At 36.3% G+C, this 18665-nt stretch overlaps 1 protein-coding gene across 1 annotated transcript in view; it reads right to left on the bottom strand.

Moving 5' to 3' along the window:
- GABRA2 (gamma-aminobutyric acid type A receptor subunit alpha2) overlaps positions 1 to 18665 on the bottom strand; it is a 65389-nt gene that overhangs the window by 10458 nt on the left and 36266 nt on the right. The window contains exons 4-8 of the mRNA XM_039699021.1: positions 15215 to 15435; positions 12840 to 12922; positions 9808 to 9951; positions 8850 to 9002; positions 679 to 881 (exon numbers count right to left, since the gene is read on the bottom strand). Coding sequence (XP_039554955.1) covers positions 679 to 881; positions 8850 to 9002; positions 9808 to 9951; positions 12840 to 12922; positions 15215 to 15435 — 804 coding nt within the window. The remainder of the gene's footprint in view (positions 1 to 678; positions 882 to 8849; positions 9003 to 9807; positions 9952 to 12839; positions 12923 to 15214; positions 15436 to 18665) is intronic.

Below are 18665 nucleotides of genomic sequence, written 5' to 3'. Positions count from 1 at the left end.
CTAGCTCATTTCTATTTGCAAAATGAGAAATTCTATCAGGTCAAAACTTCTTCATTCCATCACAGTATAAAGACCAGAAAATTAAGGCATGACTGTGTTTCTGTGTGGTCAAAGCATCAACATGTCATAGGTGACGAATTTTGTACATCTGCTGTCTAAAGTGGTTTAAAATTAATGTCTAGCTATCAGTAGGAACAAGTTTCAGAATACTGGAAATGTTAAAAAATTCTAGATTTTGTTTACTTACAGATATGGATATTAATTTGCTTTTCTAAACCTTACATAACATGAAAATTAATATACATTATATATTTCTGTTGGGTTTTTTTTAATTTCCAACTCAACTGAATTAAAAAATACAAAAAGTGATCCACCAATATAATCTGGATTGAATTTTATGAATAACCAGATAAATGGTTGTATCTGATGATTTGAAAAACAAGACAGACAATTCCCAAAATAAAAAAGTAATGTTCTTGATAACCAAATCTGGATCAGTGAAACCAAATGAGATTAGCATAAGGGCAGAATTATTCCTGTTAAGGACAGAAAACACATGTACATTCTTTTGATTTAAAGCTTTTTTTATATATATATATATATATAGCAAAATATCATAACATATTAGAGCTGGTTTAGGTAATTGACTGGAAGTAGGACTATTTCCTTAGGACTTACCTTATCATTCACTACACTTTTTCCATCCCAGGCCCATCCTCGTTTTGTGAAATAATTTACAGTTGCAAATTCGATTAATGCAGAGAATACAAATGCATAACAAACAGCAATAAACCAATCCATAGCTGTTGCATATGCTACTTTGGGCAGAGAATTTCGAGCACTGATGCTTAGTGTTGTCATTGTCAACACAGTTGTTACTCCTGCAAAGGGACACAGAAACAGAATCAACAATTTCACTTGGATTTTCAATGTTAGCAAAAATAAACCAAAAAATATCATGGTATGCTTCTGAAACACAAAGAATTTTTTTTTCTGTGTTGGTGACAAACATTGCTAGAATTGTATAAAATGTTGTATCTGGATTTTCCTTTGAAGTAATTTCAGTTCAATTTCTTGTCTAAACTTTCCTTTTTAAATTAGCTGATGATTTAACTTACAGAATATATTTTTCTAACCTGTCAGGGCAGGATAGGTTATTGTAAGGAACAAAATTAATAATTTCTTTACAGATTCATAATATTTAGTAACATTACAGTAATGTTGATTAATAAGTTAATGTTTGGTAGCTGGCTTCTCTGCAATGGCTGCAGGTTTGGTACCCATATTTTCTGAAATTACCACACAAATACACTTTTTTATGTATGTTTTTTCTTTACAGCTGCTGTCTTACTAACCATTCAGTGACATACTCAAAGACATAAAAAGGGTAAGCTCTCATTCAGGTAACATGGATTGTATTCTAGAACAGCATTGATTTGATTTACTATTGTAACTGTATTATGCGTCAGAAAACAAGAGCTGGTGATACAGGAAGGCTCTGCATTCACTGTAGCAGTTACTAAAAGAACTTTGCAGTACTTTTTACATAATGAGGACCCAGCAAAAAAAGAAAAAAAATACCTCCCAAATGAATTAGGAAGAAGATACATGGGAGGAAAGGAAGAGAAGAACTTTTGTCTGAGTCAGATTTAGAAGCAGAAATCCTCAGCCATAAATACAGTCTCCATTCCTTAAGTAAATCAGTTCTCCCACCTCAGGCTGAATCACACTTAGACAAACTAAACTATTCCCTTTGTGGCACACCATTAAGTATGTCTGCAGAACTAAAGGCACCACAAAGTGATATACTCAGCACAGATCAGCAAACCTACACTTCACTATGACAGGCAAAGGAGATGCCATGGCAGAAATATTAGTAACAGCACATCACAGCTTCAACAAATACACACTCATAAAACTGGTGTAGGAGGCTTCCCAAGAGAAAGTAAAGTCACTCTCCCTAAGCCAGATCTTCTGCTGTCAGCAATCTGTCACCTGGGTTCTGGAGGATCAACACAGCTCTGATTTTCCTTCTGCTACAAGAAAAGAAGCAATTTTATCCACGGTGTGAAACAGAAGAGAGCCAGCAATTTCATCTACTGAGACCTCCTCAGACTCCACAATTTTCATCCCTGCAGTAAAGATTCTCCATCTCTGAAGGTGCCACAAAGGGTGACAGAGCAAAGCTAAGTGGACTCAGCCTCAGTGCTCTCAAAGGTCTGTGCAGCAGGGAAAACAACACACAGAAACATCCTGCTGAGTCACACAGGAGACACTTTAGCAAGCATAAATCTCTAATTTTTTCAGCCTCCATAAATTGAAGAAGTGGATGGCCTGGAATCAGCCATGACACTGTTGGCATCTACTAGGCTATACAATGAAAAGGAAGCAGCTATCATATGGAACAGTATGAAAATCTATAGTCAAAATATATTTTGTAAAGAACTTAGTCTCTCCTAATGCTTACAGAACATATGGCTTAATTATTTTCAGCACCTCAGGGAAAAGACAGCCTATCTTATGTTTATAATTATCACATGTAAATTTTAACACTGATCCCGAGCTGCAGATAAATCATTATAATTATACAGAGGTATCAGTAAAGTGAATGTTTCTCAGATATAAGGTGACCTTATTCACATGTAAATATATACAGTTGCTAAGGTATTGCTCAGTTTAAATCCCACTTCATAGAGTAAATTAATCTTCTGGAAATCACATTGACTTCTTCAGAAATCTGATTTAAGATTTAATGCTGACCTTTCCTAGTCCCAGTTAAAACATTGTGAATTTGTATCTTGTTACCCATGCTACCACTTGACAATTTCTCTAAAAAGTTCACCAAGTTACACCACTTTGTGACCCAAATGCTAATCAAGCAGCACATTGTCAGACCATTGCCAACATACTTTCATTTATTCCTTCACTCTATAAATTCAGCAATATTCTAGCTACCACAGTCATTTAACCCGAATTGAATGGGAAAAATTGGACAGAAAATTTCATCTGTAATATCTGTCAGTTTAGGATTCTCTAGTCCTTTTAGATTGCTATTATTCTTCAGAGAAAAGACAGATGATTTTGCACATTATAGTTAATTTGAAAAATCAGTTTTATCAAGTCTTCTTTATGAAAAAGGACTGAATGGAAATAACTGCCTCCTTGCCACTGCTAAACCTGAGAGGACTGAAAAGTTATTAATGTGGAAGAACATGGTCAACTTGAGAAAACAAAATTAATTTATTTCACAAAGATTTAACTTAAAACCTCACAAAACCCATACACTGATCAGAACAAAACTGTTCCTCATTGCTCATCTAATTCATAGCACTAGTGAACTAAAATTGGTATAAAAAACAGCGAGTAGATTGTAGCCCCTACTATGAAGTGGTCAATAAAACCCCACAAACATTTAAAAGGCTACGTAAAGACTGAATGATATCTCACTATGATGTAGAAAAAACAGTTTACATACAGGGCAAGAACTCTCTTCTATAGCCCCGTACCCAGCAGATGTGGCAACTGAACTAGTACGAGAAGAAACAATCACGTATTATTTTGTAAGGGACCATGAGCAGTCATCAGTTTGTCTTTGAAAAAGATACAAAAAATAAACCATCCAACCACCTTCTTTCTCCAAAGACCAAGCATTTTTTACTTAACAGTAAACATCCTTACAAGGTTTGTTCTCATCAGTGCATGTCTACAAAGCTAAATATCTTCTATCACTAAAGGTTTATCCACTGCAGCCAAGACTGGAGCTATTTGATTGCCTGGGATTTCTTTTTTTTTTATGGTGCTACTTTTGAAACAGCATTTGCTTACTGGAGAGAGAAAATCCATCTCCAGAGCTGCAAATTCAACAATTTTCACTGGCACTAAACTTATATATCTGGAAAATAGCAGCTCTGTTATGCTTATAACAGTGGAAGAAGTAACCTGAAAAACTAAAAATGTCTAACTAGAAACAGAGAGTGGAAATTGGAGGAGTTAACACTTAAATATTAAAGTTATGATCTGTCAAGATGACTACTTTATGACCACATTTGTTACTTATACGTAATGATTGAAGAACATATCACAAAAGGATTGATAAACTTTTTTTTAAATTTAGGAAATTATTTTGTTTTATTTTTTTAACAGCAACTGCAATTGTGTTTTGGTAATTAGATATCCCAACCTGGTCCAAAACCCAAAGATATTCATAAATACAAATAACAGCAGAAAGAAAAGATTGTTGACCATTTCAGAGATATAGATTGCCACCTCATTTTATCATTCCAAGACCAAACAGATACAAGTGCAAACAAAAGTTTCAAAATTCTGTATGTAGCATGATATTAAAGCATTGCATCATAGCATTTTGCTACACGCAATGATGTTTGCTGTTATTTACTCAATGGATATGTGTTAGCAGGGAATGCAATACAAAAGGAGTGTTCTGTGATTTTGCTCCACCACCAGCAGGTAAGTCTGAACAACTATTGAGCAAAAGATTATAGGAAATAGCTCAAGCACTCTGTCTACCCTTTTCACTAAAATAACAACACTAACCAGCCTTTTTAAATAGCTTGGGAGGCAAGAACCATAACAAAATCTATTTCCAGAAAAGTTGAATTCAGTCAGCTGGGTAAGCTGCGTGTCCATATGGTGAAGTCGGTACCATGCTGCTTCACTGTATCAATACTGAGCAATGGAACACAATTTCCCATTGAGCAACAGACAAGCTTATTCCCAAAGCCAAATGGCAAATGGCTATTTACCCCAGCTCCAGGAAAAGTTGCATGCAATTATTCCACCCCTGGAATATGAACTAGTGTCTTCACACATAACTAAGTTGAGGAGACATATTGGTTTGTTTGCAGCCAGCTCAGTCTCTTACTCAGGGCTAGTTTTCCACTACCCACTGCCTATCACTCTATTATGATACCTACATTTAGCAGGAATTCCCAATTAAGAAATTATAAACAGAAATGTGCAAGTGGCAGGATATCTCCAAAGGCACAAAAGATAATCCGCAGCACGTAGAAGGAGAGACGAATAAAGACAATTGAGATTTTTTTTTTCAATGAAATGGGAAAATGTACTTTGTATTTAAAGAATTGTTCAAAAGGATGGGTCTCTATTATTCAATTCCCATGTGAAAATAAGCAGAGAACAAATTTGAACTTTTCTTGGGTTCCTCTTTTTGTAGTGTCACAATTAAAAAGTTGCTTTGGGTTTGCATGGCAAGGTTTTGGTAGTGGGGGGCTGAAGAGGTGGCTTCTGTGAGAAGCTGCCAGGAGCTTCCCCCATGCCTGAGAGATCCAAAGCCAGCCAGCTCCAAGAGGGACCCACCACTGCTGGCAAGGCCAAGCCCAAGGACAACACTGGCAGTGCCTCTGGGATCACATATTTAAGATGGAGAAAATATCATACTGAGCAGAAGCAACTGCAGCCAGAGAAGACAAGTGAGAATATGTGACAGAAACAGCTCTGCAGACACCCAGGTCAGTGGAGAGGGAGAGGGAGGAGGCGCTCCAGGCACCAGAGATGAGCTCCCCCTGCAGCCTGTGGTAAAAGCCATGGGGAAGCAGCAGTTTCCCCAGCAGCCCACTGAGAGGTCCATGGTGCAGCACAGATTGACCTCCAGCCCAAGAAGGACCCCACAAAAGAAGAGCTGAATGCCTGCAGGAGGCTGTGACACCATGGAAAACCTGTGCTGGAGCAGGCTTCCAGCAGGACCTGTGGCTCCACAGGGGATCCATGCTGGAGCACTCTGCTCCTGAAGGACTGCAGCCCATGGAAAGGACCCACATCAAAAACAAGTGAAAACGACACAGGAACTCAGAGTAACAATAAAATTATCACAGTGAACTGACAAAAGAACATAGCCATGTGAATTTAAATATAATAACTAATAAGACTAATTTTTGTTCTTTCCTGCTTCAGTTAACAAAGATTATATACCTAACTACCTTTATTTTATCATTCTCATTGATACTCCATGTGAGTTAAAGCATAGATAACTGTAGCACTAGGAAAACTAATTTCTGATTTTCTGTCACCTGCATCTAATGCTGCTATTCAAACACATGTGATGCTTCTAAGTGCTATGACCCATTAAAAATAAGCAAGAATCCAATAAGCTGCACAAGATTAGTTTTGCTAATATTGTTGACATTAAATGCATAACAATAAACACATTACTAAATGAAACAGATTGTAATCTTGCACTAAATGAAGGCATTATGAACCAGTCTTATTCTCTTTCATTAAGAATGCAATCAGATTTATATGCTAGAGAAAACACATTCAAGACTTAGTTAATCAACGATGACGAAACTTTCTTTTTCCAATAATTTAAAGCAAAGTTGAAGCAATAGAGTAATGTTAAATAGATGCCATAAAGAAAAGGGATTAAAGAGCTCAACTATAAAATAAGCCTCATTATACCAACCCCTAATGTTAGCCTAGAACTTGAAACCACATTGCAAGAGAATAAAAAGGGAAAAGAAAAGTAATTTCTTTCACCCATGAAATAACACATGCTAAGTGGTGCTTTGAATAACTAGAAGTTATGTTTCATTGAAAGGAACAGTATTTCAGTAGTTGGTCCTTAGCTCTCAAGAAGGTCATTGAAATAAATTTCTCATTGATTTTCAAAAACACTTTGTCAAACCCATAACTTCTGTTTAGTTATATTTTAAAATTGATATATTTAATATACAATGCTAAGACGGGTATCTAACAAGTGACTACTCCATATAGAAACTAAAAATTAAGTATGATCAATAAAAGTGTAAAGGAATACCCCCTACAATTTTTATATTCTCTGCTGAATGTAGCTCATTTCATTAATGGAACTGCAGTATGAGCTTCTTTTGTCACTGGATGGAGCCTGCTTCAAAGAATCACCCAAATTAAACCTCGAGTGTACCAGCCCAGCTCCAACTGACAAGAATATTTTAGTACACTCAAAAACCACTAAAGAGCTAGAGAGGAACTTTGTTATGAAACTCTGAGTAACTGCACATTTTTGTAACACATTCAGGCAAGAGACCAGAGCATATCAGAAATCCCAGTGACAACTGCTGCCAGTGGGAATGGAGAAAGCCTGGGAGATCCACTTGAGGCTGTGTACTTAGAGAGCCCATTGGCAGCTTATGCTAACAATCTCATCTAGAGTGTAAAAGAATGTTATGAAATAGCTCCTCAGGGAAAATCCAACCCGACCCAATGAAAAAGGCTAAGCCTGAGGAGCAAATGCTGCATGATGGGACTATGGTTTCTCCAAAAGGCAGAGCCTGGATGTGTCTTGTTTCCCTGGGTGAAGGGTGCCTGGAGGGGACAGAGCCCTTAGTGGCATACAGGGTGCATATCTGTGTGGCAGGAATAAAATACTAGCATAAAACTGCTATGTCTGCCATAAACCCATCGTTTTTAGTCATGAGATTTCAGGTTTGGTGTCACTGAGTGGTGTGATTCTGTTCTTGTGGCCCTCCTATGCACTTCCCTCAAGACATCCTGAAGCAGGACACTTCATTATCCATGTTACACTAAACCCCAGGAGAGCAAAGCTGCCATGCAGATACTACTTATTTCTAAAAAATATATAAATTAAACAGAAAATAAATCAAGAACAAAGAAGAGGTGTGCAGGAAGGGACATATTTCAGGAGAATTATCCCACGACCTTGTTATGGATGGAGTGCCTTGTTAACAGTGACACATAACAGAAAGTGCATTTTAGGAAGAGCAGATGTGTGAGATTTTTTTTGGAGAAACCAGTCACTCTGTCCTATATGTATTGGAGGGGATACAGAAAAGGGCAAAGACAGAGATACCAGAAGGATTTGACAGTGTAATTGCAAGGCTGGAAAACAGGAGTGTACATTTTCATAATAAAAAATGGATCAATTCACGGAAGATTTTGAAGACAAAGAATCTACTGACAGCTGCCTGGTAGAAAACCATGGTAGAATTCTGGTCCCACTGAAACTACTGACCCATTTCATCTGACTTCTGTAAGGCTCATATTCAAACCTGCAATTTTTACAGTGCTTTGTGTGGCATATTCTCTACCAGGAGAGACAGTAAATGCTTTGTTGTGCATCATATTTAATATGCATTGGAGTTTGGCCTATATTTTGAAGAGTACATGGTGCTTACTGATGACTAAGCATACAATTTTATGCAGCATTTTTGATGGCTGATTCCATTCAGCCAATAATTTTATTGTGCTAATCTCTTTTTCTTTAAAAGCAAACAAACTAAATGTACTTTGCTTTGCAAATAAGAAAGACGTTTTTTACTTTGAGAAACACCATTTTATTGCTTGCTGAACCTGTCTGCTGGCTCACAGTACTCTCCAATTTGAATCAGCGAAAAAGTGTTGCCCAAAAGCCCAGAACAGGGTTTCTTTAAATGAACTTCAGCTTGAAATTTGAACAAAAATAATTCAACAAATTCAAGTTTAATTTGCCTAATTTACAAATAAATTTAGAAATTTGCCTATCTACCAAGTACCAGAATACTTGGATAATACCAAGGTAAGTAAGATATTTCAGAAAATCATCTAAGTTTACTAAATTTAGTTTTTAAATAGAAACATTATCGTCTTTTTATATTCTTTGATTTCTTTTTCCTCTTAAGAGTCAAGGATATGAGGACAGTTGGCTTGCATGTACTAATTTCCAAAACCTTTGGGATTCTCAGGAGATGTGTGAGCTGCAGCTGAAAGTTGTTTGGACTAGAAAGCATATCACATTCTACAAACATTTTAACTTGAATGAAAAAGCCCTTTTTCAGAAGTACTTTCTAGCATCTTCAGCTACTGCAAACAGAGCTAATGCTACTCAGTATACTCACCAAAGACTGTCCTGGCAGGTACAGATTCTCTGTTCAGCCAGAATGACACTTGAGACAGAATGACAGTCATGATACAGGGGAGGTAAGTCTGAATGACAAAATAACCAATTTTTCTCTTCAAGTGAAAATGAGCCGTCATTACTGTATATTCACCTAGGTGCCACAAACAAACAAAATACAGTGAAACAAAAGGTTATCAACTTAAGAAAGTCCATTTCTTTGGTAAGAGAAAGTTTGCTATATTCATGTGAAACAAATGTTCTAGGGTTACATTGTACCTAAGATATTTTGTAATAAAAAGCATCCTATTGAGTATAAGAAAGATTTTGTGTACAGTTATTTCTTATTCCCACTGTGTTCCATGAAAGTGGAACAGTGAGTGTTAAGGAACTTCCAGGAAGTTTTGTTTGCACTGAAAAGTACTTCAGCCTTGAAGGCTTCTGCTTATAAGCAACTCTCTGCATTCACACACCACCTCTCTGAGAATTTAATCATGGTTAGAAAGCAGCCAAGGGGGCCATCACAGCCTGGCACGTGCAGGAAAACAGTCTAGAGTCTAGCAGAATAGTCCAGTATTTCATGTCAAAAACATGATGGAAGGGAAGCATGGTTGAAACCTGTCTGCTTTACCATTTACTAGACAAAATCTATGTCACTTGCAATATGAAATTTAACAAATATCCTAACCCTGGGTTACAAATGTTAGGATTAAACATGAAGCTCCAGATAGCATTTTAAAAAACAGTTACTTAGGGCAAGTTCACCTATGCCATCACCAGTTAATTACAATTCGAAAGAATCAGTGAAGTGCTGTTTTGTGTTACTTGTACAGTACATGCCTAAGAGATCACATTTTGCAACATTCTTTTTCAGAAGCCTGTAACACCACCTGGGATATAGTTTTCACAGCCAGTAACTGCCTTTTTCTCCAAAATATTTCAAAATATCTTTTACTAACCTGTACTTGACTTAACTGTCTCTTTTCCAATTGTTTGGCCTAAAAGATCATACTGATTCAGTCTTGACCCATCTGGTGCCACTTGCACTGAATCTGAAGCATTATAAGTCCAAATGTATGTCACTTCTGAAGTTGTGTATGCATCTGTGAGAAACAAGGTAAAATGTGTTGCCAACAATTTAAATTAAACAGCATCCATCAAAACTCACAGAATTACAAGAGCCACTTATTTTTAAAATAAAAACCCCAAAGAATTTAAAATTATGTTATAAAAAAATATCTTTGGCCATTTAAAATAGCTTTACTGTAAATTAAGTGCCTATTGCAGCACAGGAAGAGGGCACTCACTTGTGAACTTATTAACTACAATTTCTTTCTATTAAACTAAAAACAACATGTCTTCTACATGGTTAAAATACTTGTCAGAGATTAGATATTATATGTATCCTATAATTTGTGATAAGGCAGATGAACAGAAGAACCATTTTCAAGATTCAGAACACACAAAATTTTTAAAAATTCATTCCTGTATAGTTCTGACCTTCCATTGTCTCCACACTCAACTTCAGGGATGTGTCACAAGAATTTTATTGTTAGTTGAAATCCAGACTTAAATATGGGAAGCCAGCAGTGAAAACACCCTGGTACTTTGTTCTGCCTACCCTCTTAAATCTCACTAGTGTTCATTATTTTGGGGGGCACACCAATATTAAACAGGCTGCTCTCTCAGTACATTCATGATCAAACATACATTTAGTCTGGTCTCTCAAAATAAACTAGTATGAAAGCAAATCAACACTGTATTTTAAACAGCACTAATGCCTCTCCAGTAAGTAAGAAAAAAAAAAAAAAGAGTATGTCCTGAAAGTTTTTCCAGTCTAATATGCTTTTAACAAATGGAATATGAAAGAAAAAGGGTAAACCACTGATGGAAGAAGTTGGATGTTCATTTTGATTGACTGAGACAAGTACATTTTATATCCTACACCATAACTGCAGTGCAATTAAAAAGTAAAGCATTATTACTGTTGGTCTGCAAACATTTTCACTTGAGAAATCTCTAGAGGCTCAGAAAGTAGCTTCTTCATGCAACTAGCCATAAATTGCATGACTAACAAAATCTAGCAGGTGGGTAGCAAGTAGAGATTTTTAACACTTCCCATGTGTCCTTCCCGCTTAACACAAAAAATATTTCTGCTTTAGTGCAAAGCAGCAGTATGGCAAATTGGGCAAATAGTTGATTTGTCTCCATTCTCTTCACTGTCAGCTAGACTTTTTGAAAAGAATAAAGAAAAGCAATCTATTAAGCTACAGCTTCTCCCATACATTGTTTGGCTTTTCTCTTATGTATAAAAAGAGACATTCATACACGCTGATGATCCTCCTAGCAACGTAAGATTAGCAGCATATGAAGAGCTGTGACAAATGTATACCACTGGCAAACTTGCCTTAACCAAAATCCTCAGGATTCCTGCTTATTTTCACCACTATTCTTCATTCAAATTCTATCCCAGACTAAAAGGTGAAAAATGCACAGTTGACTAGAATTGAGTCCTAGGTAAAGAAATAAAATGTGTGTGAAGCCATTCAAAATGAACAGAAGAGTCCCCTGAATGTGCCAACAGGCACGAGTGACTTTGAGGGAAATGAAATACACTTTTTAAAATCACATTGCTCACATTTAGAATTCCTCTGATTATTGGAAAATCATAGGCAGAGAAAAAAAGAGCAAGCTGGTAAGAAAAAACAAACAATCAAGACAAAAGGACAAAAAAGGAAGTGACTCACACAAAGTCTAATACATCCAGTAATAAGGGTTTCCAACCTAAAACTGCTGCTGAAGAAAGCAGTCTTTTGGCCTGAGTATAAGTTCCATTATTACAGGAGTTTTCAAATTGTTTTGAGTCTTATATAGGAGTATTTTTTTCCTGCAACACCTTATAAATCCAACATGCCTAGCTGGGCATTTATATGTAAATATTATTAGTCAGTGGCTGATTTTGGCTAACATCTCAGCTGATTTAGGCTGCATTATGTATCACAAATATAATACTGAGGGGGCAGGAAAAGGCTCCATGATGCAAATAGTATTCATTCTATTCTTTTATCTCCATAGCTAAGATTTCCTTCAAATGTGGAAACATCATCAGAAGCAAAGGCTTTGTTTAATTTGCTACAAACTCCAAGGAAAAGGGATGTTGGAGCACAGTGGAGAGAGTGTGCCCAGTAGCACAGTGCTATGACAAGCATCATGTGGCTAATGAGGTCCTTAATGGCAGCATATCCCCTGTTTTGTATTCTGTGGGTGCTACAATTATTGTAAAGTCAGCCAGAATTTATAGGCTTTAACTTGTTTCCTCAAAAAACCCAATTTCCTTTCCTGAGCACAGCAGAGAATGCAGGCGGCAGCCAAAGGAAGAAAAAAAAAACTTTTAGAGTAAAAAATCCAGGAAATATATATAATCAAGAAGAAAAACAATGCCTGTAATCTAAGAAGGTGAAATAATGCTGCTTTTAAAAATAATACCAGTGAGGTCAAATTCCACCTGTCTGTAACATGAATATGCACTGAAGAATAAATTTTTTTGTCAAATGAAGCCATTCGTTATTGCTTTCATTGAATAACATTAAAAATACCATTTACAATAAAGAGAAATTAAGTTTTGGTGATAAATTTAAAAAACCCACTCACTGAATTCCTTGATCTGCTCTTTGTTAATGCTACACAGGTTATGTGCACCCAGTTCTGTGTTGGTCAGTATGATTTACACACTGCAATGAAAGTAGACCAGTGCAGTGCCGATCAGGTGCAGGTGTTTATTGTGATTGGAGCAATTAAATCTTTAAAATACACTAGAAGACACAATACTTGAATACAGAAAATAGATTTTGATGTGTCAGGATACAGATTTTTTTTTTAAGTCCCATCTTGTGGTTTACATTTCCCATGTAACAATTTACTGAAACAAAATTATGCTGAGAAATGTTAGATATTCACTAATCAAAGGTTCTACTTCCCATTATATACTTACAGCTGCCAAATTTCAGTGGGCACGAGTGAGCATCCATAGGGAAGTCCTCCAAGTGCATTGGACATTCAGCTTGGACTGTAAGCCTAAAAGGCAAAAAATCTCTATGCATTTAAGTAATTTAGCAGGACAAGAAAATCAGTTCCACAGAAATGAACAGAGTTCATGCCAATTTAGTAGACTGAATTGAAATTTTAGATTAAACTAACAAGAATTTAAATCAGCTTTTACTTCTTCCATTTTATGTGTTCCTTTGAAAAGCATTTACTTATCAAGTACCTGTAAAAGTTGACCTCAAAATTATGAACAAAGGTCACTTAAAGAAAAATACAAATTAAGTGCTGCCAGGTTGTTAAGAAAAATAATTTTCTTCTCATAATATTCTGTGGTACTTGTGTGCTACTATAGCTCTTAAAGGCTCATTAAAAAGCATCTAAAATACAATTAACTTGCCAAAGAACTCTAGTCCAGTCTTTTAAATTAATTTTTTTTACAGTTTGAATTGAAGATACAGAGAAAAAAATATTTGTGTTCTTTCAAAAGATTGCTGCTCCTCATTCTCCATGTTACTAGTGATTATTATTTACATTTATGTAAAGTGTGACAGTATGTTAACAAACATCCACTTTTGCCCATTTTTGTGAAATATCCCAGTATCATATAAGGGGATTACTACAATAAAAATAATTTAAAACAATTTGAAGAAAGCTTTTCATGGACTTCCCCATTATTTTTAATTAAAAAAAAAAAAAGAAGCCAAGGAAAACCCCTATGTTTCTCCTTCATATCCTTTAAGTCTTCTCTGGGCAGAGGATTTTTCTATATGTCTTTTCTTCCTCTTCATCAGTTACAGCTTTCTGTATTCCCAGTGATTCTTAGTCATTGTATTCTCTGCCATATTCTCCCAGTCTTCCACCAAAAAATATTTCATAATTCTACTCCTCCACCCCCCAGGAATGTTTATCTGAATTCAAGGGGCACCAAGAGATAAGAATCAGCAAACAGCTGAAGGCAAAGGAAAGAAATGAATGAGCCCCTGATGTAAATCACACAATCATTTTATGTAGACATGATAAAAGTATTTGTTTAAAATCTAGACAAAACAGTTAGATCAGTGTACACATTAATCTCATACCCTGAGAACCAACATACTCACAAGCAACAAAAATGCTTAGTCAATTATAATTAACCTGACCCAGTTTATGCTTCATAATGGTTTCAAACAGTATTTCCTATAATTTATAGTATGTGATTATTATACTCTCTGGAGAAAGAGAATTTCAGTCATCCTAGATAGATAATTCTCAAATACTGATTTGAGCCAAGGCAAAAATACAATATAGGGGGCCTGAATTTACTTCAAGCAAACTTTCCTGAATCTCTCCAAGCACTACATCATCCAATATCATCAGCAGTCTGCCCATCAGCACTCAGCAGTGTAAGGGTTTCAGAGCTGTGTAGTAAAACTGGGTTTCAGGGGTGCTGGCATGGCTGCGTGGAAAAAAGTACCAGAGTACATGTTAACTTTGAAGCTCACATTTTTCTATCTTACTTAGGCTAGGGATTTTAAGTTGACAGTCATGACAACTTCAATTTATTAAGTATTCTCCAGGAAAATCAAAAAAACTAAGCCAGGGGCTTCTGGAAACTTGGGTAAAATTTTTTAAAAAATTCACACAGGTAACATTATTGCCAAAAGAGTTACCAAAGAAGAAATCAGTCTTATAAAAATGCTACCAATATCTGTGTATACGTGATTTTTTATAATTTTCCGTATTCTATATTCCATTTTTTAAGTAAATTTAATACATTTTACCAGCTGAAATATTTATCTTAGCTACAAATAATGCACAGATGGAAAAAAAATCTAAGTTAAATATTTTAATTAGATATAAAGAAACAGTAATTACACAGTAAGACATATTTTCCCTTTAGCTCTTGCTGAAAAGAATTTGAGACCATATTACCTCTTCATTCCTGCTTTGTTTTTTTATTCCCCTGATCTTAATAAAAAATTTGCTTAGAGGCTCACATATTCAGTACAATGGCTGCAGTAACAGGCTAAACTCCTACATTATTTTAGTCATTATTAGACAGAGTTGGTAAACTCTACCTGAAGGTCTCACATAACTTTATTCAGGTGTTCAGTGTCTTCAATACATTACAAAAACTGGGGCACACATAGGGAAACTGATCTAACTCTTTATCAGCCAAGAGGCTTTTAACAGAACTGGAAACAAAGCATGCATTTTTCTAGCTTTCTTTCTGCTTAGACAAAAGTAAAACAAAGGAGAGTTCTCCTGAGACCTCATTTAATTGTTCAATGGAAAAATCACATCAAGAAACAGCATGAGAAGAGTAGAGATGAACAGACATACCTCATGGTGTACAAGAGTGTCCCATCGTCCTGGATTCGTAGAAGCTTGTTTGGCATTGTCATGTTATGAGCCACTGACTTCTTCCCATTGTGAAAAAATGTATCTGGGGTCCAGATTTTGCTGGCCATTAGGTTGTTCAGTCGAAGAATGTTCATTGGGCCTTTAAACTTTAATCTCTCATCCTTCCATCGCTGACGGAAGAACACATCTATCGTGTACTCCTGTCATGGAATAAATATATGCTTTTTTTGACACAATGAAACACTAATCTGCTTGCTGAGAACAAAAATAGAAAAGCTTTGTTTGCACAATTCCCTCGGCAAAATTGTCAAGGGAGAACAATCACCATAAAAAAATTGTGTAGTACCGAGAATAATAAGCAGGAAGTCACTGTATTAAGGGTATGACATTCTTCTTCATGATTGCTAGGTGTTGCTTTTATATTGAACTCTTTCAATATTTATATCTGCATCTGATATAAAAGTACCCGTGAACTGGGTAACTAGAGTAAACAAAGTATGGAAGGAAAGTAAGGAAAAGATACACAAGATTAAATAGCTCTTTCACTATGTCCTGTAGAGTAACCCAGCATTTCAAAAGCATGGAGAATGGCTGAGCCTGGGAGTAAGGAAACAAGGCAACCCATAAGGGGTACACCAGAACAAGCAGAATGATACAAGATTTTTCCAAAGAGGAATGTAAGGCTCTGTAGTGGTGTGGATTTTATGAACAAAAGTACATAGATAGGAAACAACAGCTGCTGATTAACAGGTGACACACACTGCCTGGTGAACCTTACTCTGATGCCTAGTCTTGGGAAGGCAGAAAAGTGGGGGAAAAAGGATCCAAGCCAAACCAGACGGATGACCTGGACCAGATGCCTGCGTCAACAGGCTGGGTATCCCATCTGCTGGGTTTTGTACTGTTTAGTTGGTTGCTGGCTAGGGTTAAACCACAACACAAACAAACAAAAAACTGATTAAACATTGATAATGTGAATTCATCAGCTATCTTCAAAATGGAACTGTAAATGGATTTAGTGTTTTGCTTCTGTCAGCACAGCATATAAATTGGATATGGGAGAGCTTAAAAACTATGTTGGAAGTAAACTGTATTTGGCGTATTGGAAAATGCTACCTTGGTGCAATTTTGTTTTGTTGGACAGGTACAAAATGTGGTCTCATGACTTCAAAATATTAGTATGCTGCAACAGTCTGTACTACTGCAATTGCTCTGCATAGACCATTTTCAAGTAAATTACTTTGAACGGACAAGGCCTGATAAAATTTAACCAATATAAAATTTTCAAGGGATTTCAATATAAAAGTGACTTCAAGGAACTTATCAGCCTCTATCATTTTCTGCTGGCTCCCTTGTGTGCCGATTAACAAGGCTTAAGGTTCTTCTCCATCAATCATACAGCAATACAAAAGGAGTGCTGACTATACAGAGACAGGTGACAGCTCTCTTCAGCTCCTTTGGTCTGAGAGCCAAAGAGCTGTGAGGGCCTTTTCCAGGTCAGGGCCAGAGGCTAAGGAGAGAATGAGGAATAAAGGAAAGAGAATTTTATTATGTGAAGGAGCCTGACAGGAGAGAAAGCAGTTCTCTTTATGAATGGCGACAAATGCAAAGAGATATTTTGGAAATTATGGGTACTTATAAACTAATCTGACAAAAACCAGAAGCTCAGTTTTTAGCTATACCAAGAGGTAATACATTAATAAAATTTTGACATTTTTCTAATTAAAGTTTTAAATTTTAAAAATAATCTTAAATAAAACTATCATGACAGTACACAGAACTTTTATTTGCTTGGTTTTCTTTAATCCCTTTTTCTATTTTCTCTAATAATATTTTAATAAATATATCTCTCTAATACAAAACTATCAACCTGTAAAACATGCATTTCTTTGATATTATACTTGATTTTGTTCAGTACCTCATCACTGCTAGAGACATTGCCTCATAACAAGTGGTTTGCTCACTTCTCTATGATAGATCACATTTAATTGTCCTTTTTTATTTGCTGATTTATATGTTGTTTTATTTGTTAGAGATCATGTGACTTAAAATCCCATTTACAAATAACAAGTTACCTATCGGTTCAGTTGCAGACCAGGGAAAGTGACAAAATGCATAATACCATGGAGGATCAGGAGCAGCAGGCGAGTATATGAAATATGGATAGAAATACCAGGTAATTAAAGGAAAATTGCCCTAAGAGCCTCCTTGTAGTTTTCATCTGAGGGGCACTACCAATAAATCATTTTTATGTTAAGACTGATGTTTGAGGTATGAAGAATTGGGAAGAAGAGCCTGAAGGGATTAAGACTGAAATTCCACTGAAATTCAACAGGAGTGAGTGATATGTCCTACAGGTTCTTTTGACAAACACCTCTGCGCATAAATGATTAGAATATAAATTTGAACCTTTTTGCAATGTTTCTATCAATAAAGAACTTCAAAGATCCCACTTTTTCACTGTCTTTCAACATACATAAAAAGAATTACAAAAGAAATAAAATAGGGAAAAAAGAGGCATGAAATACCACTAAATCAAAACAGCAACATTTCACAAAAACCCGCATCTGCTGCATGGCAACAGCTAAGGAAGTAGAATGAGTGGGAAAGAATGAGAAGCAGAATGAGCTGCAGCCTTGAGAGATCCTACTGGGAAATCTCTGACTGATGCACAGGTAATGGTTAATGGCTCAAACACTGTTAAGATAATCACAAAAGGACTTGCCCACTATGGCAAACTGTATAAAGAAGCAACTGCTCATCTGAGACCACAGAAGTCCCCTCTCTCCCTCTCCCACCCCTGTGAATTCCTGGAAATTTGGACAGTAAGTTAAGCTTCCAGAAGGGAACTTGAGATAAGATAAAGACGCTACTATTGTCCCATTATCTCAGGTCTAAGGAGAAGTAAACAAGGCTGAAGCAATGTATCCAAGAGAAGCCAGCTCCACAGATGTGCTGTAAATAAGCCCTGGCTGGGTCTGGCAGGGGGAGACCATAGCTGCCAGGCTCATTTCTGGGATCTTCCACCTGAGGACTGCACTCGATCCACAGCTGAAACACATCCATGGTATTGCAAAAGACAGTGTAAAGCTGCCCTCCCCAGGAGAGGTGTCTGGGCACTCCCACTGTAAATTTGAACATATATTAACCCATCATTAATACTAACATACATATTAACTCCATTTCTCATGGGCTTCCCCCACACCTGGCAGATCAAAACTATGACCACCACTTTGACTAACAAACACTGAAATTACATCAAGTCTTCTTGAATCCATGTGTGGTGATATCTTTCTATTCTCCTTTCCTTCTCTCATTTCCTTACAAATTTTCTTCAGTGTTATTTTTATGCTTTTGTACTGCTATATTGCTATTGATACTAATAACCAAAATGGCTACATACCCCCTTACCATTGCAACCAAAATTTTC

Source organism: Passer montanus, unplaced genomic scaffold (assembly GCF_014805655.1).
Source record: "Passer montanus isolate IOZ18808 unplaced genomic scaffold, ASM1480565v1 scaffold13, whole genome shotgun sequence".
Taxonomy (NCBI): Eukaryota; Metazoa; Chordata; class Aves; order Passeriformes; family Passeridae; genus Passer; species Passer montanus.
Note: the sequence above shows the minus strand (reverse complement) of the source record. Positions and strands in the feature narration are given on the sequence as shown.